General features: G+C 38.8%; 2 protein-coding genes across 2 annotated transcripts in view; one reads left to right on the top strand and one right to left on the bottom strand.

Annotated features, from left to right (window-relative positions):
- plekhg5b (pleckstrin homology domain containing, family G (with RhoGef domain) member 5b) overlaps positions 1–7,593 on the bottom strand; it is a 73,436-nt gene extending 65,843 nt beyond the window's left edge. Inside the window, exons 1-2 of the mRNA XM_056258032.1 lie at positions 7,361–7,593; positions 6,109–6,282 (exon numbers count right to left, since the gene is read on the bottom strand). Of these exons, the coding sequence (XP_056114007.1) occupies positions 6,109–6,190 (82 nt within the window). The 5' untranslated portion in view covers positions 6,191–6,282; positions 7,361–7,593. The remainder of the gene's footprint in view (positions 1–6,108; positions 6,283–7,360) is intronic.
- A 6,132-nt stretch (positions 7,594–13,725) lies between these two features.
- LOC130090595 (torsin-1A-like) lies at positions 13,726–19,817 on the top strand. The gene is made up of 5 exons (XM_056258042.1): positions 13,726–13,893; positions 14,518–14,783; positions 15,576–15,751; positions 15,846–15,979; positions 19,548–19,817. Exons 1-5 carry the CDS (start codon positions 13,746–13,748, stop codon positions 19,793–19,795), a joined length of 972 nt encoding a protein of 323 aa, XP_056114017.1. The 5' UTR covers positions 13,726–13,745; the 3' UTR covers positions 19,796–19,817.
- The last annotated feature ends 1,481 nt before the right edge of the window (positions 19,818–21,298 follow it).

Raw genomic sequence — 21,298 nt, 5'->3', positions numbered from 1 at the left:
TTTGTCTTAAAAATAAAATTAAATATGCAAATTAGGCAATATCTATACATATGCGTACATATAGCCTAAACTCTTGAAGCTACAGATTTTCTGAGGTGATCAAATCAGGGGATATCCTGTTTTGTGCTGTATTGAATGGAAAATTATAAATACAATTGTATACAAACACTGGACTTTTTTGAAAGAAAGAAAACAAGCATTTGATTAATATACAGAATTTTTATATCCAACCTTGCTATTATCATTGGAACGTTAACTTAATGTGAAAAATACAAAACAACAGGTTTATTCCCTGTGTTGCAAGGTAAAACTTTGACAACAGAGTCCAGGTATGGGGATGATGATGAGAGCTCATTCAGTGATAGGATTTTTAAACCTATTGCCTCCCTTGCATTTGCAGTACTTGCAACATCGGATACCAGCTAGCCGACAGGGACACCCATCCTTGTGTGCACACTTGCCACATGAGCAGGGATCTGGCAAACCTTCAGGTTTTGAGATTACAATCTCTGGGACTAATAAACTGCCCTTTCTTACAAAACCATAAGCATCTGCATTTAAGATCGAGGTGGCGTCTGTAAATGGTGCTTGGACCCAAAGCTGCTGTTGATAATAGGCTCTTTGTATATGTTTTCTTGCATTAGTTGAGGTGCAAGCGGTCCTCTCAAAGTCCATCCTGATCTTTAGGATCCTGAGAGGAGCGAGGAGACTGAATCCTCCTTGCCCTCCTCTCGTTCCCTCTTGGGACCTCGCAGTGGTTCTAACTGCCCTGCAGAGTGCTCCCTTTGAGCCTTTGCAATCAGTGGAGCTTAAGTTCCTGTCTATGAAGACAGCGCTCCTGGTTGCATTGGCCTCCATCAAGAGGGTAGGGGACCTGCACGCATTCTCCGTTGACGAAGCGTGCCTGGAATTCGGGCCGGCCTACTCTCACGTGATCCTGAGACCCCGGCTTGGATATGTGCCCAAGGTTCCTACCACTCCCTTCCGGGACCAGGTGGTGAACCTGCAAGCGCTGCCCCTGGAGGAGGCAGACCCAGCCTTGGCACTGCTCTGTCCAGTACGTGCCCTACGCGCCTATGTAGACAGAACGCAGTGTTTCAGGACCTCAGACCAGCTCTTTGTCTGTTATGGTGGGAAGCTGAAGGGAAAGGCTCTCTCCAAGCAAAGGCTGTCTCTCTGGATAGTGGACGCCATTGCTTTGGCATACCAGCAGCAAGGTCGACCGTGCCCCCTTGGTGTGACTGCCCACTCCACCCGGAGTGTGGCGTCCTCTTGGTCTCAAGCGCATGGCGCCTCGCTAACAGAGCTTCAGGCTGGGCGACACCCAACACATTCGCCAGATTCTACAATCTCCGAGTGGAGCCAGTGTCCTCTCATGTACTCGCTTCAACCAGCTAGTACCGGACCCTCTCAGGTGTCTTCGCTTGCTCGCCATTCCACTCTTCGGACTGGATACGTGCGATATTCTCCTCAGGTGAGCTTCTCCGAAAGCCCTGAGTTCCTCCAGCACTCCTGATGTCGGCGCCAGTGTTTATTGCCTGCGCGTCGGCTAGGTGCCCACCGTGTGCATGGTCCCTCCTCTGAGCGACCCCCACATGTGTATTTCCACTGTAAGCCTCTCTGAGCATGTGTCTTTCCCTTGGCAAGCCACCTTGCCACCCCTGGGGTTAAAATATTCCACCTGTGGCTGGACACCCCAGTGTTCTCCATATGCATCCCTCCGGGTCATATGTGTATTCTCTAAGTCCCCTCCCCCCTCTGGGTTGGCAGTAATTGCATATTCCTCTAAGCTATAGGATTTGCTCCCCAGTGTACCTTGGTATTCCTGTGCTAAATTGGAGTCCTTCGTCCGTGCTAGTCTCACGACTGGGATCTCAGATTTACGCAGGGCACTGGAAGACAGCTGTGAAGGTGGCGTGATTAGACTGGTAACCCTATTCGTCGTCATCCGACGGAACTCGGAGTGACAACGAAAGGGAACGTCTCGGTTACGGATTTAACCATCGTTCCCTGAGTAGGGAACGGAGACGTTCCGTCTGCCTGCCACTTCCGCTGTACCGCTGGAACAGCCGAGTTCAGTCTTGCAGAAGAAACATATCTGCATATTGCCGGCTTTCTCCTTTTATACCCACGAGGTGGGGCGGAGTTGCGCCATGCAAATTCTGCAGACCCATGGCATTTGCTTGCCATTGGCTCGTTTTATTTCTTTCGAAGATGAGAGGCTTCTAAGCGAACCCCATTCGACGTCATCCGACGGAACGTCTCCGTTCCCTACTCAGGGAACGAGGGTTACATCCGTAACCGAGACGTTTTAAAGTTTAGGTTAATAAATAACTGGCAATTCCTGTATGTTGGTAGTTGTGTGTAATAGGTTGACTGTTTTTTAGCCATTTTCTTTATATCAAATCAGAATGCTTACATTCTTCTATGACCATATCATCATGGTCATTGTGAACACTGTGATCACCTCAGAAAATATGTAGCTTCAAGGGTTTATGTGTATGCATATTTAATGAGATATTGCCTAATTTACATATTTTATTTTATTTTTTAGACAAAGTGTAATACAAAAAGTATTTCTCTTAATATGAAGATTAAACTGGTAGAAATGTATGAGAATATCTATAAAGAAAAAAAAAAGTCCCATTCACCTGTAGTGTGATAATAGTGTCACCTATTGTGGTCAATTTCAGGACTTTCGTCCCGGGTGGAGATTTTGGCACACATCCCACGTTGTTCAATGGGGTCATATTAGTCTATAACAGTTGAGATATTCTCCGCTAAATGAAGTGCATACAAATCTTACCCAGGACCTCTACTAAAGAGATTGTGATCTTTTATGTCCTCGTAATAATGTTAAAATACAGCAATGACTGCCTACTAGATGGCTGTGCTGATTGGCCAAATTATTTCATGCGTCTCAATCATGTGTCTTGCATGCGTGGTGATGCATTTGAAGAACAATTCAACAGCAGTAGGACTATGCGTTACATCAAATTTTAGTTTCGGTATCGATTTTGGCTTCCAAGTCCAACAATTATGAAAACGTGATAATCAAAATAAAATTATCATTGTGCGAATGCAATTCCTTTACTTTAAAGCGCTGTGCTTTCTCTGCCCCTCGAAAGCCTAGACTTAACGTCCAAATCAGTCAAATCATGTAACGTGACTTTCGTAAAATACAGGACATGCTTTATTTTAAATACCAGTGCAATACAATATTAGTCTAAAAACATTCCTTATCATCACTAAAAAATCCTATATTTTATTATTTAAGCCAAAGTCTTGCAGTGAAGTATGTAGAGCATGCTAGTGAACATTTTCATTACTCATCTCAGCTGGGACCTAAATGAAGGAACACAAATTTCACCTTCAGGCTCCGACAGCGGCGCTTCCAAACGACTCCAACTGCAAGTTCACGGCTAAATTACAGCTAATCTCATTCATTCAAAGGGTCTAATAGCTAAACAAGCACTTAAACCAAGGGCAGGACCTGGAAGAAGAACAACAATATGCTAATAGCACAGTCTTAAGCCTTCCTAGTGTGTGATAAAAGCAAGTTGAAAGCGTGACAGGGTGAGGGATGATGGGAAAGCTGTAAGGCTAACAGGGCTATTGAACGGTGGAGGGAACGGCTAACAGCTGCGAGAGCCTGTTCATGAGCATTACATCATCTCAGGACTTGAAAAGCTGATAGCAATAACCCTGCGGTGTGTTTTTGTGTGCATGTAGGGGGTTGCATTTGACTTTGAGTCATGCTAACAATACAGTCTCTCAAGTAAAGGCTATCATCTATTACGTCAATGCGAGTTAAGTTACCAGCGATATTTCATTACGTATTTGCTTTGATCACTTTAATAAGATGTAACGCGACTTTTGATTCAAACTAAGTGCTTGTGAAAGAATCAGTCAATTCATTAACAAGAAAATTGTCGGTTTTTTGTGTAAAATGTCCTTTTCATACGGTTTTAAACACTTTTTTGCAGCACGTATAACTATATTTTTACATTTTACCCATACAAAACTCAAAGTGCAATGGCATTGCTATGCAGTTGCTATGGAGTTATGGGTGGTTGCTAGGTGGTTCCTTACTGACCCCAAGACAAAAAAAAAAAAGCCCAATTCTCTATGATATTCTGGTTTCTAGATATCCGTCCTTCAGTCCGTCCTTCAGGGTAGGCTAGTATGTATGGAAAGTTTTTACCAATTTGATCATCTGTCCACTGAAAATTAAGCCTCATACCTTAGGGTACATTTACACGACAACGATGTGCTAAAAACAGAAACGTTTTTCCTTTGCGTTTTTCACGTACAGACGACAACATTGTCAAAACAATCCCCGTTCACACAGATCCACGAAAACGACTAAAAACGCTGTATTATTCCTGCCAGGCCAGTAGATACGCATGCGCATGACGTTTCCGTTTTCACAAATTCTCGTTTTTGTAGTTTACGCGGAGACGTTAACGGTATCATTTTCCAAAACTTGCACTTTAAAAGCCGTTTTCAAACGGTTTACGTTTTTAGTTGAAAAAGTTGAAGTGTAAACGGCCCCTTAATTAACATGCAAATGGCAAAGAAGAGTCAAACAGACAACACAAAAATGAATTAAGCTATAATTTAGTGATGACCTCTTGCATTTAGTAACTTTTAGAAAACATGACTACCACTGGACAAACCAAATGTAGCTAAGAGAAACACAAACTGGTAAATAAATACCACTTGACACTTCAGATAATAAGATTAGTCTAAGTAGAAGGATTTGCCAGTGTTTGGGGCAAAGAATTAGTGGATGCAAGAGTAACCAACTTAAAACACAGTCTTATACTGTGATGCAATGAACATTTTCAGGAAGCATATCAAGCTAAGAGCCTTAAAGGGCAGTCAGTTGACATTATGCATCCAAAATGAGGGAGGAAAAACACACCAGGTAACTGTGTTAAGATAAAATGACTAATCAAACTTGAGTGAGGCAGAATCTCCTTCTCAGACAAGCCTTAAACACCAGATGCTTGGAGATTAAACCCATGTATTTTAGGGAGGCTTGAGTGGTCTGGTACACTGAGGGTAACTTGCAGCCCCCGCTGAGCTAAGAAGCCTCTGGCGTGCACCACACTTTTGTTTGGGTTTCTATAAATAACCATACAGACTGGAAGGCTAATCTTTTCGAGATTGCAGAGGTCAATATAATCAAGCAGGAAAATGTTTGGAAACAGCAAAAAATGTCCATGCATGTCAGTTTGTTGAAAGTAGTAGTATAGAATGGCCAAACCATCCAAAAACTCAAATAAAGTTCAAATAACGTCCAATAAAAGCAACAAAACATCTCTAAATTAATGTGTTTTTGATAGCATGCTTATGCATTTATGGTGCTGGCTAGGTCAAGCAATACTATTACTATAGCCATTACTTTTCGGTTTAGGAATCTGACTTATTATTTTGGCGGATGATAAAATGATTGAAAAAAGCCCTACAGATTTAGGCTAGATTGAAGGAGTGACCTGAGCCATATCTAGGGACCAGAATATCTTAAATATTTTGGCCAAAACCAGTAATCAATAATGCACCTTTCTATCAGAAATGCAAAAAAATATCATAAAATGCATAAAAATATCGTCATTTTCGAATTTTATAAAGAAGAGGCCACTTAACTTGTCTGATTCGCAACCAATTAAACATTAAAATTCCCTAATATTTAAATTATGTAAACAGATAAGGGATTTGCTGTAACTCATTTTTATAATTCCACCGGATGAATACATCATACACAAACACACACAGGACCAATTGCAATTGCTTAACATTTCAACCAATCAATACTTACTAAACTATGTTCAGAGAGTGCTACATATGCTACATTGGTGGCATATATAATATGTAATTCCTTTAATGTCAAACCATGACTATTGGCTGACTTGTTTATGGGATTTGAAGCATCAACATCAATTATTTGTTCAACTTAAAAAGTTATGCAGAAACATGAATATGCAAGAGCGCCAAGACAGACCGATTGAAGTCATTCATCTGTCAAGTCATTAGGAGCTAACATTTTTCATGACATTTAAAAACATTTTTTTTCATAAAAGTCAGAGGAAAACACAAACTTACTGAGACGTAGCCGGATGCCAAGCCAACTTCTAGGAGGCGATTTGTGAAGACCTGGATGCATAATCCACTTGTTGGGTACCATGATGTGCGCCTTTACTCTACGTCCTTTGTGTTGAGGTAGAAATCCACACTGAAACAGCTGGTGGGGGGGTCACCAGCGGTCACACACGACTCCTGCCATGATGATTGGAGAATGAACAACTTTTACTGCCAGGGGCATAGATACCAGATGGGACACATCACCCAAATTTGGGTAAGCATCTAATTGTCAATATTACGACCAGATTTGTGAAGTGAAGTTGGAATGAGATCTACAAACACCCCTGGCAGTATTTATCTCTTTAATCAAACTAGGTTAACCTGGAGATATATACAATACAATTAATGTTAATGAATACTTTGTATGGAAGTTAGCTACAGTTTGCAGTTCATGCTGTTGCATCTGGTCACACAGCAAAGTAAAATATAAATATACTGTATACAAATATAAATATATAATGCTAGTTTGGTTCTCTCTGGATATATTAAATTATTCAGAAAAACATTCAATATAAGAGCATACAATTTGTGAATTAAATGTAATGCTGATATTTTTTCGTCTGGTTTAAAGTTAAAAATGTTAACATGGTGTGACTGTCCAGAAATTGTAAAGAAGAAGAAAAGTCTACAATAAAAAAGGCTGAAATATTGACAAAAACAAATGTTGTTAATACTAAGTAATATTAAGTTGTCAATCATATTTTAAAAAGTGTTTAAAAGTATACTTTTATATAAGAGTACTTTTAACAACACTTTTTACACAGGTGTTAACAACACTTGACATTTCAGTCATTAAATCTTTTGTAGAAAATTGTAGAAAATAGTTTTAAAATGTTTGAAATTCACATTTACATTTCATTGAAACCAACATAAATTATATTTCTAAGAACTTGCCAAATGTTTTGAACTAGATTTTAAAAAGTAGTTTCTCTTTTTCATAAATCCTTGTCACTGGTCCACAATATATTAGCACTGCATGCACATAATAAATGCAGACCCAGGTTTGCATAACAGGCCAGATTTGGCTGCATCTCCTTTGATCTCCAGTATTATGTTGCATTGTAATTTCAACGGCTAAGCGTGCATGCTGTTTACTTATGCACCTTAGCGATTAATACATGGACTACAACAAGATTAATTCACCAATAAGATACAGTGATCGCATTTGATTTAGTGGATGATTGATCATTATCGAAACTCACTCCTCACTAACCTGTTGCATTGTAAAGCTTCATGATCGACCCTCAGAGAGAAAATAAGCTCGTCCATTCAGCAGCAGCAGGACTTCAAATTCACTCCAATGTCGCTTTCATCCCCGCAGAAAGGTGCCGAGTCTACCTCACCAGCTCTGTCTGGTGTAAATCCATGCTTGGTGAGTCAGGACTGGTGATTATCAGCGTGAAAGTTTCTCGCCGCTTTGTCTGGGGCTGCTCCCTCTACTCTGAGTCTGTTTCAGCCATGGAAAGCGTTTCCCATTGATTCATTCAAATCACCTTTAGTCAAGAGATCCTGCAAAATCTGAGTTCAGCCGCTAGAGGCGCCAGAGAGAGATAATCATTTTACCTCAATGTGTTTGCTTCCTGGCTCTTATTCGTTTTTTTACTCACTTTTTAGTTTCTTACTGACACATTTAATGTCCCTATGTTAACCTGAATATACTATTTTGAGATATTGTTTACAAAATGATGACTTTTTGTGGATGTTGAAATCGAGGTTCAATGTATTTACCCCCCCAGCGGTATCTGTTTATAAATTCATCTGCACTCTTGACTGAATACGTTACTTGTTGGCTCCACCCGCTGGGCATCAGCAGAATCAGAATGAGCTTTATTTGCCAAGTATGTTGTTTACACACACAAGCAATTGGTCTTTTGGAATTACACTTTGTGCTCCTTTGTGACAGGAGCTTCCATTGCAGAAGAAAGTACAGACATCGGCTACATAGGAATTACACGTAGAAATGAAATAAAACAAGATATAATATAAGAAACAAAATGTAAATAATTTTGCTGATCTCTTGCTGAACCCCCTCTCTCGCACTGTGAGTGTCCCACTTCAGGTCCTGTGGTCATTAGGATCAATGAAAACTTCCAGGCAGGCGTGTTGGAGCTAAACTCTGCATGAAGAGGAATAAACAGCTATGGCCATTACAATTAGTTCATTTTCCATGAAACTACATAGCATTCATGCATGACCATATGGCCATAGGTTTATGGACCCCATTGACTTCCATAGTAGAAGAAAAAATACTATGTAAGTCAATGGGGTCCATCAACTGTTTGCCGACATTCTTCAAAATATCTTTTTTGTGTTCAGCAGAAGAAAGAAATTCATAGGGTTGAAACAACTTGAGGGGTTTTCTGCAGAAATGCCATGATGGGCTTAAGAGTCAACAGGTTTTGTGTTTTAAGATGATTATTTGTTGTTTGCATGTTTTATTTTTTATGAGCCGTTTACCTATTCTTTTAAATATCCTATTTGTTTGTCATAGAGAAAAACACATTTGTGTTCAGCAGAAGAAAGATATTCATACAGGGTTGAAACAACTTGAGGGTGAGTAAATGATGACAGAATGTTCATTTTTAAGTGAAATATTCTTTTACGTGTTCATCTGCTAAAAAAAAATCTGCACGTCTTTCACATTTTATCAATAAAGCTTCTTTTTTTTGCATTTGTCAAAAAATATTATTCATATTAATGTATAGCCTAAATAATTATTTATTAATATTATGTATTCATTTTGTTTTCAGTGATGAAAAGACTGAGATTTCACTTGTTCAAGGCTTTGTATTAAATGGTTATTTTTATTTGACATTAAAAACGCCATCTCAGTATTGTAACTTAACATGAAGGAATTAATACGATCAAATATAAAGTCAAATGGGAAACACTTTACAACATGTAACACATTTATTAATATATTTTTTAAAATAATAAAAAAGTTGTAGTTGTAGAATCGTTGACGTAATATCCATTAAAATTAATATTTTCATTAGTGCTGGGCCGTTATCGGCGTTAACGTGATGCGTTAACGTGAGACTCTTATCGAGCGATTAAAAAAATATTGCCGTTAATCAAAGTTGGGTTGGGATCATAAATAGCTTTTTCGAATATCGTTATTTCGCGCAATTCTAATGTGTAGTATGACGCCGCGCCTACTGTCACAGATCGCGCAGTAGGGTATTTTCCTGTCAGGGACACAAGGTGTAGGCCTACTTTTACTTTGTTACGTTGGGCGACGTTCCTCTCGTTACTTTATTTTAATGCAATACGTTGTTAAATGAGTTTATTCCAAGCGCGCTGTGTCCTTTGTATGGGCATGAGCGATGCTCATTTACAAATGATTCACTCTTTTGAATCGATTCTGTTCAAAGAGTTCATCAAGTTGTCAGATGATCTGTCTAAATCGGTTCGCGAATCAGTTGATCTGTTCAGTTCCTCGCGCACTGAATCGTCTGAAGCGCTTTCAAGTTTCAATTCACACTCGGAGTCGAAACAGGAAGATTTAAGAGCATCAAGAGCGTTGGATGAAGTGGCCGATCTACAGTCTAGTCTAGTGAATGCAAATCTGCAAATGCATCATATTTTTGCCAGCGATGAAGATCTTTATTAGTTGAACATCTTCGTAAGCTGTCTGTGAATGAATGATTCCACAGGACGATACATTCGATTTCATTTCATTCAGGTAATGCATGTGTGTGTATTGCGCGTGTATTGCGCAGTGGGATAATCACACGAATAGTTTACATTGATTGAAACTAATTTGTTTAAAAATGAGGCTATTGCAGTAACAAGGCAGGTTCACATAAAATTCTTATGACATATGATGACATTATTTTTTGATCTAACGAGCATTGGCGATGCAAAAACGGACTGTCGTGCGTATTGTTTTTCTTCTTCTTCCAATTAGCCATGTTAAAAAAAGGACGAAAACATGTTACTTGTTCAATTAATAAACAGTTTGTTTGATGACAAATCGCTAAAGATGAAATTGGCTTCCCTTTCTGTCATTGCGTTTTTTTTGTGTTTTTGTTTTTTAACGATATTCGACTTTTGCTCCTCGATTGTCGAATGGCATTTTTGGCAGAAATGCACATCCCTACGCGAGGCAAACTATTCTGAAAAAGACTTACTTTTAGTCATTATTTGGGTAGCACACATATTCTGAATGCCTTCGGGAGAATTCAAATGAGCCATTTTAATCTAGATTAAAAAAAATAATCTATGCCCACCTCTAATTTTCATACTTATTTGTAACAACATGAACGTGAAAGAAATAATAGGCCTACTATCACTCAGTCAAATGGGAAACACTTAATTACAACATTACACATTTTTAAATATATAGGCCTATATATTAGGGGTGGAGCCGAACCCAAATACGGTATTCGGAAAGGCACAAATAACGTGTTTTTTACGAATACTTATTTCGAACAAATACTTTAAAAATATTTGTATTCGGGAACAAGAAAAACTTTATATCAAAAAGCTGCGTTTCCTCGTGAGACCGCACTGCAGTGCATGCCCGTTAGAGTGAGTGAGTGACGTTCAGGAGGTGACTGACACAGGCTGCTCCACACAGCAACAGAGAGGGCTCGGCCGAGCGAAAAACACTTAACTGCATCACTATTTTTGTTGAATAGATTTTTGTACCTTAACTGGGTTCCGGAGGCAGTTTATAACTTTCGGGAAGCGAATCTTGACGCGGCGCGGGACTAGATCTGATGGCCGAGCGCGAGCGCGGGCGCGGGCGGTAATGCACTCACTCTGTGTGTGCGGGTTGCGGGAGAATAAAACGATTCGCGGGACTCCCGCAAACTAGAAATATCTATGAATAAAACATATACAGACTAATAGATTTGTATTCATCTGTTGCAGAAAAGCAACAAGAACAACTAAAACAAAATAGAAACGATTTACAGGCCAGAGTTTCTATTCATAACATGTTTGCAGCGTTGAGCGATGTAGCCAATCACAGACATATGTGTTGATTTCTTGAACGCAATTGGCCAATCAGAAGCATTTAAGATAGACTCCCCTCACCGCTCAAAACGGACTTTTTGTTCAGTGCTGAATTATGTATGCTGGTACATCCTCTAATTATAACAAACAAAGTGTGGATATTATGAAAGATTCATTGATAATAACAGAGATGTGTGAGATCGCGATGAACTGTCAGCTTTTTAGGGATTATTAAGGGAGCGCACTTTGAGCGCATTCAGTCATGCCAGACCATGCACGCAGTAGCTGCTTGCTTTTATGTTAAATTAACAGTGGTTTGTGTGTTAATGCTTTAATAAAAAATAATTTATCATAGGGTAGGGTCAGGTTTTGTTTACATCCATTTTATTTATTGTTTTTGGTATTTATTCAAGTGCATTTTTTGTTAACAGAGACTGAGAGTCCATTGCTTTTATTGTTTTTGGTTGTTTTGTTCATTTATTGTGGATATTTAAAATGTTTTCCATTTTCAGTGTTAAATAGTCTTTAGAAATAAAAGTTTTGCATTATTATGCCATTATCATTATTTTAGATGTAAATGGTCTCAGAACGACAATATTCTTTCTTGGTCCTCCACCAGCCAAAAAAACTTGCTCAAGTTCTGTGTGGAAGCATTTTATTATATCATATTGTTATTATCTTTTCAATGACGTTCCTTGTTACATGTTCATTGCTGGATTTATGGAAAAACATCAACCAATTTTGCATATCCATAATTATTATAATGGATATAATTAAAGAATACTAAGTATTCTTAGTATAAATATATAATGTCTTACACTATAACGTAAATTAGAAGTGTAACGCAAAAAAAAAAAAGTATTTTTACGCCTATTTGGAATTTTACTCGAATACAAATACAAATACAAATACTTTTCCCCCCTCAACAAATACAAATACAGATACAAATACCGGCTGCTTTGCACACCCCTAATATATATATATATATATATATATATTTTTTTTAAATAAAAACGGTGTAGTTGTAGGCTATATCCTTTGTATCCATTCATTGACATTAAGCTGGATCAATAGACTAGGTTTTAAAATGTTGCTCATTGTAGGCTACATCTTAGGCTATGGATATTAGGGCCTATATGAACAGAAACGTGACTTTAAGAAAAAAGTATTCAATGTGAAATGTTTCACATTGACACAAAATCAATGTGAAAACAGCTTATATTTAACAAAAGAAAATTAGGCCTACGTGTATCGGTAGCGCAACTATTATGTTTAAGCCCCGCCCCTCACTTCCGGTTCTGGTGCTGCGGGCTGCGATATTTTTTTTCACAGGATGGTAGGGGAAGACTCATGAATATTCATTAGGGAACTCATCCCTGATTGGTCTGATGACCTAATCCCGCCCATAAACCTACCCGTCACTGGGGGTCTGATGCAAATAGAGGTCTCTGCAGACGGTAATAGGAGTTACCAGATCAGGGGGCGAGGCCATAAACAGAGGTGCGTTTTCAACCGCGTTACCTGATTTGCCCAAGTCAGGGTCGGGAGAAGGGCATCATTTTCATTGCATGATTTATAATCACCCACCAGTGTGAAAAAACACCCACAAATTTAGAAACACCCACTTTTGTTCCGCAGAGACCTCCTACTCGTCTGATGACCTACCCCTAACCCCGCCCCTAAACCTACCAGTCACTGGGGTTAAGACCAATCAGGGATGAGTTCCCTAATGAATATTCATGAGTCTTCCCCTACCATCCTGTGGAAAAAAATATCGCCTGCAGGCCTGCCATAGACATATACACACGAGTCTCCCAACGAGAGATTTTGTAAATAAGTGTGTTTAATATATATATATATATAAAATAAAATACATACGTGTATCTATGCGGGCCTGCAGATGGATATATCTCGCTAAGTTCGCAGCTTTTGACAGAGTGCTCCACTTCGCCATCTGGTGGTCAATAAAAATTCTTACACCAACTGTGTCAATGAATTCCATCCATTTTCCAAAGTGCTTGTCCTATGTAGGGTCGTGGGGAGGCTGGAGTCTTTCCCAGCGTCTCGGGTCGAAAACACAGATAGCCGGGCCATGAAAGGGATGCCACACAGGCACACACACACACACACACACACACACACACACTCACACCTACGGGCAAACTTCAATTCTATCCGCCTGTCCTGTATGTCTTTGGATTTTGTGAGGTAAACTGGAGCACAGAGTAAACCAACATGAAATTCTCCCTGTTGAGAACACCTTTACAGAAAATGCATGTCAACGTTACAATTACAACATGCATCAATTAGGCTACATGTAATGAATGTATGTAATTACATTACAACATGATATGCCTACAATACAAAAATCATGAATGCATTTTGTGTGAAAGCAATGGAAAATTGTTCAGACTTCTGTTTCACTGAATGTGTGAAGAGTTTTGAACACGCGGCTTCAGTATTGACCGATGCTTGCTAACAATTGAAAAAAAAACACATGCATTTTCTGTAAAGCTGCTTATTTGAAATATGTTTTAATAGGAAGCCGAATGTTCGTCAGTTCCCCCCGAGTTCCTTTTCAAAAATGAAACTAAAAACTGAAAGAGGTCTGACTGAGTGAGTGAGTCTCTTCCACAATGTTAGCGCAAAATCTTTTAATCGTTTTATTTTTGGTGTCTAATATAACATTAGCGTCAGGTTTCCTGGATGTGTTGGCGGCTGTCGGCTCTTACGTGCTTAACGTGGTTTTGAAACGGGACGGTTTGCTGCCTTTTGACACTAAACGTGAGTATAACCGGGAAATAATATATGCCTAGACGAATTAGGTTTACGCTTCAGATGTTTTCTTGTTTATTTCCAAAAGATACGGTGATTTCGAATGTCACAAACTTAATTTCGCAAACTTTAATAACTTTCCAGTAATGTGTAAAGTTTGGGGGGGGGGGGGGGGGTCTTGAAAGAGTAGCCTAGTCATACATTTTTATCCTGCGTCATAGCCTACATGTGGTAAGGTTTTTTTTTTTTTTTTTTTTTGTGCATGGTTAAAATGTTTAGCCTATGGGCTTTTTGAACGAAAGGGAGAGATATAGAAATTAGTCTATTTGAAGTGTTGTGTTTTTAGATTTCTTAAGAATTCACTTTCTGAAATGCAGCCTTTATTATTCTAAATGTTATAATAACATCACTCTAATTTAATCTAGTTTTCCGTGAGAAATTTTCAACATTATTGCAGGTGTGGTGGTTTTAGGTGTGGTAGTAGCCTACTGTGTTTGTAAATGTTTTGTGCTTGCTATTTATAGTTATTGTAGGCCTATAAATTCTAAGTTACAGTGTACATTTTTAGTGTAAATTATCATTGCAAACTACAAACAATATTTTTGACTTCACATATCTTCACATATCTTTCAGGTTTGAAGGCAGATTTAAACAAATCTCTCTTTGGACAGCACATCGTGTCTGATGTTGTATTAAAAGCTGTATCGTCATTCATGACTGACAGAAACCCAAACAAACCACTGGTTCTGTCTTTCCATGGGACTTCAGGAGTTGGGAAAAATCATGTTGCTAAAATCATCGCAAGAAACATTTACAAAAAAGGGGAAAACAGCAAACATGTTCACATATTTACATCGGAGCTCCATTTCCCACACAGAGAACATTCACACATCTACAGTGTAAGTAAAAAAAATACATATTTCATGTTACATAATCCATAGTTAGTTCGCGAATAGGTAGCCTAGCTGTTGCAAGTGATTTGCAAAAAAAATGCTGGGTGGTTTCAACTCATATTGGGTCAAATATGAACAAACCTAACTGTTGGGTTTCAAATTTAATTTAAAAATGTCAACCAACAATTGGATTTGTCCACATTTGATCCAAACATGTGTGCATGGTTAGATCAAGCTGAATCTGAAGCTGCGTGTACATCATGTCATCAACATTAAAGCTCAATAATATACCATGACTTCCACTGCAAAACATTATTTCATTAATCAGTATTTTTGTCTTAAGTTCTAGATACATTAATGATACATTAATTGGGTTTATTTGTCTTATCCCAAATGGCTTTACCTTGTTTTAAGCATAAATCTAATGTTTTACAGAACAAAGTACAACTCGTGGGTGAACTATTCCTTTAAGCAGTTTTGTATCTAAAATAAACAAAAGACAAATATTTTACTAGTTAGTTCTGTCCATCTGGCCATTTCACATTTTGTCAATATGAGCATGGACAAATTAATTACACAAACAAAAAATAATTAATTACACAAATTAATTACAATTAACAAATTAAACTCCTCTTACTGATCCTTTAATTATATGAACCAACAATAGTTTCACCCAAACCATAGCTACTGTACTACAGTAAGTGTTGCTATACTAAAAACATAGTAAATCATATTCTTAAAAAAATATATACAAAAATTGCATGTTCTTATAAGCATTTGCACTTTCTGTATATTCAGGAAACACTAAAGAAATTGATTCTTGACAAAGTATATTGGTTCCCCCGCTCCATGTTCATATTTGATGAAATGGACAAGATGCATCCTCAGGTGATCAACAGCATAAAACCTTTTCTGGACTACAATGCCCATGTAGACAGAGTGTCATTTCACAATGCAATCTTCATCTTTCTCAGGTAAAAAAAGTAATTGTTTGATTCAAGCTGAGTGCTAATTAAATACCTCTACTCTCCCATAAGATCGACCCAACTAATGAGAAACTGTTTGTAGTAATGCAGGTGGGAATGTGATTGTCGACATGGCGCTGGATTTCTGGAGAGAAGGCAAAATACGGGAAGAGATCAGCATGAACAGCAAAGAAATTGAGACTAAAATCTCTCTAAACATCTTAAATGATGAGAACAGTGTGTATTGAAAGAATATTGAAATATTTTCCAATATAAATTTAAAAATGGCAAAAGTATATATTTAAAGTATATTTATATAAATGTTTTTGATTTGTTTTTCATAGAAATGGTAAATAAAAAAAGGCATTATTCATTATATTTTTAAAATTATTACATTTAATTTCCATTAAACCTCCACATATATTGTTACATTCTTGTATTAGTGCTATGCATAAGTTTAGACACCCATGCTAAAGTTGCCTAAAAAGAGGAATAAAAAAAATCATCTTTTGGAAATTGATCTTAATGCCTTAATTAAAAAAAATTAGGAAAAATCCAACCTTTAAGGACACCAATTTCCTTTGTGAATGAATAATGTATCGTAAATAAATAAATGTTCTTCCTTAAAGCTGCAGTCCGTAGCTTTTTGTGGGTTAAAATTATCCAAAATACATATTTGAGAAAAATAAATACATAACCAGCCAGTGTTCAAAACTCTCTGCTTGCCTTAGCTCGATTCAAAGCGGTAAGCTTGTAATAATGTTTTTTATTCCAGTGGTACTGGTGGATTTCCGCGGGAGATTCAAGCATGTCTTTGCGTCATTACATCACATCTGGACACATAAAGAAGAGTCTCGGCTAGTAGGCTGTATTGAGTCATTACGTCACATCTGGACACATAAAGAAGAGTCTCGGCTAGTAGGCTATATTGAGTCATTACATCACATCTGTACACATAAAGACGAGTCTCAGCTAGTCGGCTATATTGAGTCATTACGTCACATCTGAACACATAAAGAAGAGTCTCGGCTAGTGGGCTATATTGAGTCATTACGTCACATCTGTACACATAAAGAAGAGTCTCAGCTAGTCGGCTATATTGAGTCATTACGTCACATCTGGACACATAAAGAAGAGTCTCGGCTAGTAGGCTATATTGAGTCATTACATCACATCTGTACACATAAAGACGAGTCTCAGCTAGTCGGCTATATTGAGTCATTACGTCACATCTGTACACATAAAGAAGAGTCTCGGCTAGTGGGCTATATTGAGTCATTACGTCACATCTGTACACATAAAGAAGAGTCTCAGCTAGTCGGCTATATTGAGTCATTACGTCACATCTGTACACATAAAGAAGAGTCTCGGCTAGTAGGCTATATTGAGTCATTACGTCACATCTGTACACATAAAGAAGAGTCTCGGCTAGTAGGCTATATTGAGTCATTACGTCACATCTGGACACATAAAGAAGAGTCTCGGCTAGTAGGCTATATTGAGTCATTACGTCACATCTGTACACATAAAGAAGAGTCTCGGCTAGTCGGCTATATTGAGTCATTACGTCACATCTGTACACATAAAGAAGAGTCTCGGCTAGTAGGCTATATTGAGTCATTACGTCACATCTGTACACATAAAGAAGAGTCTCGGCTAGTAGGCTATATTGAGTCATTACGTCACATCTGTACACATAAAGAAGAGTCTCGGCTAGTAGGCTATATTGAGTCATTACGTCACATCTGTACACATAAAGAAGTAGTCTCGGCTAGTAGGCTATATTGAGTCATTACGTCACATCTGTACACATAAAGAAGAGTCTCGGCTAGTCGGCTATATTGCGTCATTACGCCACATCTGTACACATAAAGAAGAGTCTCAGCTAGTAGGCTATATTGAGTCATTACGTCACATCTGTACACATAAAGAAGAGTCTCGGCTAGTGGGCTATATTGAGTCATTACGTCACATCTGTACACATAAAGAAGAGTCTCAGCTAGTAGGCTATATTGAGTCATTACGTCACATCTGTACACATAAAGAAGAGTCTCGGCTAGTCGGCTATATTGAGTCATTACGTCACATCTGTACACATAAAGAAGAGTCTCAGCTAGTAGGCTATATTGAGTCATTACGTCACATCTGTACACATAAAGAAGAGTCTCGGCTAGTCGGCTATATTGAGTCATTACGTCACATCTGTACACATAAAGAAGAGTCTCGGCTAGTAGGCTATATTGAGTCATTACGTCACATCTGTACACATAAAGAAGAGTCTCGGCTAGTCGGCTATATTGAGTCATTACGTCACATCTGAACACATAAAGAAGAGTCTCAGCTAGTAGGCTATATTGAGTCATTACGTCACATCTGTACACATAAAGAAGAGTCTCGGCTAGTGGGCTATATTGAGTCATTACGTCACATCTGTACACATAAAGAAGAGTCTCAGCTAGTAGGCTATATTGAGTCATTACGTCACATCTGTACACATAAAGAAGAGTCTCGGCTAGTCGGCTATATTGAGTCATTACGTCACATCTGTACACATAAAGAAGAGTCTCGGCTAGTAGGCTATATTGAGTCATTACGTCACATCTGTACACATAAAGAAGAGTCTCTGCTAGTAGACTATATTGAGTCATTACGTCACATCTGTACACATAAAGAAGAGTCTCGGCTAGTCGGCTATATTGAGTCATTACGTCACATCTGTACACATAAAGAAGTAGTCTCGGCTAGTAGGCTATATTGAGTCATTACGTCACATCTGTACACATAAAGAAGAGTCTCGGCTAGTAGGCTATGAGTGTGAGCCTTTTCTCACAGCACTTGATATAATTAAACTTATCAATTTGATGGCGGATCCAGAAAGGTTCAAACGACAATCACGAGTGACAACAGATTCACCCGTTATAAAATGCAAAAGACTTTGTTCGGACTTCGGAGTGAAAAAAAGAGACTGCCGGACCCATGCGAAAACAAGGATAATATCAGAAGGACATTACATCTAGTCACGCAATGCTGACGTTGTTAACATGAACAATTTGAGAACAAAGTATAATTTGCACGGTTTTGCGTGATATGATAAGCGATTGTTAGATTTAATCAGCGCGATTTACTGCAATGTCAGAATTAGAACAAAAGTGGATGTTACTTACTTGTTCAGATGACATTTTCCGGTGAAAATTCTTATGTTGGTCATACTTCCAAAAAGAATAATCTGTGATCCTGAATGACAGTATCCACACCGATGCGGTGACTGACAGCTGCACACTCTCCTCAAACATTGTGTTCATCCGCGCTGTGCCGTGTCGAGGGTGTCGAAGTACAACTCACGTAAAGTTGATAATTCCGCGAATAACTGCAATTGCAGATTTCGAACAGAGATGGCGACAAAGAGGAAAAACTGCGGACTGCGGCTTCAAAATACAGGGTGCATAAGCCAGTACACAAAACCATGCCAGTCTCTAGGTACTTTAGGGAACTTTATCAGGATGCATAGTATCCTGGATCCATGAAATAACTGGCCTTTAAAAATTAAAATCTGCCTGCCTCTAAGGGAATTTAACATAGGGGTGTCCTGACTTATGCAGAACTTTTATTTATTTACGATACATTATTCATTCACAAAGGAAATTGGTGTCCTTAAAGGTTGGATTTTTCCTCATTTTTTTAATTAAGGCATTAAGATCAATTTCCAAAAGATGATTTTTTATTCCTCTTTTTAGGCAACTTTAGCATGGGTGTCTAAACTTATGCATAGCACTGAATATGAAATTTGTTTCCATACATTTTACAGGTGGATTTCAGCACTCCAGTCTCATAGATCATCATCTGGTTGATCACTATATTCCTTTCCTACCTCTGGAGCTGAAGCATGTGCGTCAGTGCGTCATGGCTGAGATGGTCCATCTGAACATGACTGAAGACTTTGATCTGGCAGATAAAGTGGCCAGAGACATGCCCTTCTTCCCTGAAAAAGAGAAAATCTTTTCAGTTAAAGGCTGCAAGTCTGTCAGACAGAAACTGTATCTCTATACTGATTAATAGATAAAAGACTTTAGCAGCACTTGTTGCTCACTTTTTTGCGATTTCTTTAATGCACATAGTTGAACATCAATGAGGTACTGACTTTAGGTTTTGCTCATTAATATCCCAGTGTTGGTGATGATGTGCCTCGCATAGTGTAAGAAAAAATTATGTGGACGTCGAAGATCTCAAAAATGAAGTTTATCACAGCATAGCAGTGGCAAAGTACACAAAGCACCTTGGGTTCACCTGCGTCAGAATGAACCTGTTACAGTTTACCACTCTTAATGTAAATTAAGTTGCTCTTGTTGTAACAGCTGTGTGCCATGACAACAAAATTCAACAGTCATAAACATGTAGTCTGTTACAAAACCAATAAAAATTTTTACGATAACTACAACTGATAAACTATGTTCTGAATGTAATTTCAGCACATGTCTATTGAAACTCAGTCTCTGTATCTCTCAGGCATTCTCACTAATCTTCCCGATTACGGTATGATTGCCTTTGGTCAATTGGTCAACATGAGAGTTATCATCTGCGCGAGACTCTTCCTTGTCATGAGCATCAGAAACATTTTTTCTGTAACTGCTCTGCATCCTGCTGACCACTTGTTTCCACGACGATGCTCTTGTCAAATACTGACTTATCGGTCTCTCTCTTTTTTCTTTTTTTTTTCTTAGATGTTTGCGATTTCTCCTGAACAGGTTTCCATGGTGTTCTGACCACAAAGGATCTTGGATGCTCATGTTTCCTTTGGACTACAGCAGGTTGCCAAGACAAGCCTATCCCTTCTATTGGCGTGCTGCGGTACTCAAGTAGTGCAGCATATGGGTCACTGTTACTACTTTGTGATATCTTCAACAGATTTTTTACAGTTTGCACAGTCCTTTCCACTTGACCATTAGATTGTGCGTAACCAGGACTGGATGTTATATGCTTGAAGTCCCACTCCTCAGCGAAGATATCGAACTCAGCACTAGCATATTGAGGTCCTTTGTCAGATACTACAACATCTGGAATGGTGTGTCTTGCAAAAAAAAAGGGACTTCATCTCCAAGATCACTCCTCAGCTTGTATTGTCAGTGAGCTTTCTAATCTCTGGATACTTTGAAAAGTAATCCACACACAACAGAAATGCAAACCCTTTATGATAAAAAATATATCTGTCACAATTTTTCAGTAGCACCTCATTGCAGTACACGAGATCCAGGGGGCGGAGTTGGATCCAGATCTAAGGGGTGGCGATGGGTAGGATTTGGGGTGGGGTTAGGGATCAGGGGGTGGAGATGGGTATGATTAGGGGTGGGGTTAGGGATCAGGGGGTGGAGATGGGTAGGATTAGGGGTGGGGTTAGGGATCAGGGGGTGGAGATGGGTAGGATTAGGGGTGGGGTTAGGGATCAGGGAGTGGAGATGGGTAGGATTAGGGGTGGGGTTAGGGATCAGGGGGTGGAGATGGGTAGGTTTAGAGGTGGGTTAGGGATCAGTGGGTGGAGATGGGTAGGTTTAGGGGTTGGGT

This window comes from Rhinichthys klamathensis, unplaced genomic scaffold (assembly GCF_029890125.1).
Source record: "Rhinichthys klamathensis goyatoka isolate OS25496 unplaced genomic scaffold, OSU_Roscu_1.1 h1tg000147l_1, whole genome shotgun sequence".
In the NCBI taxonomy this organism is placed as follows: Eukaryota; Metazoa; Chordata; class Actinopteri; order Cypriniformes; family Leuciscidae; genus Rhinichthys; species Rhinichthys klamathensis.
Note: the sequence above shows the minus strand (reverse complement) of the source record. Positions and strands in the feature narration are given on the sequence as shown.

Coding starts and splice junctions, on each gene's coding strand:
- LOC130090595 (XM_056258042.1), top strand. CDS start 13,746: ATGTTAGCGCAAAATCTTTTAATCGTTTTATTTTTGGTGTCTAATATA. Junction 15,752..15,845: donor GCAATCTTCATCTTTCTCAG/GTAAAAAAAGTA, acceptor AACTGTTTGTAG/TAATGCAGGTGGGAATGTGA. Junction 15,980..19,547: donor CATCTTAAATGATGAGAACA/GTGTGTATTGAA, acceptor TACATTTTACAG/GTGGATTTCAGCACTCCAGT.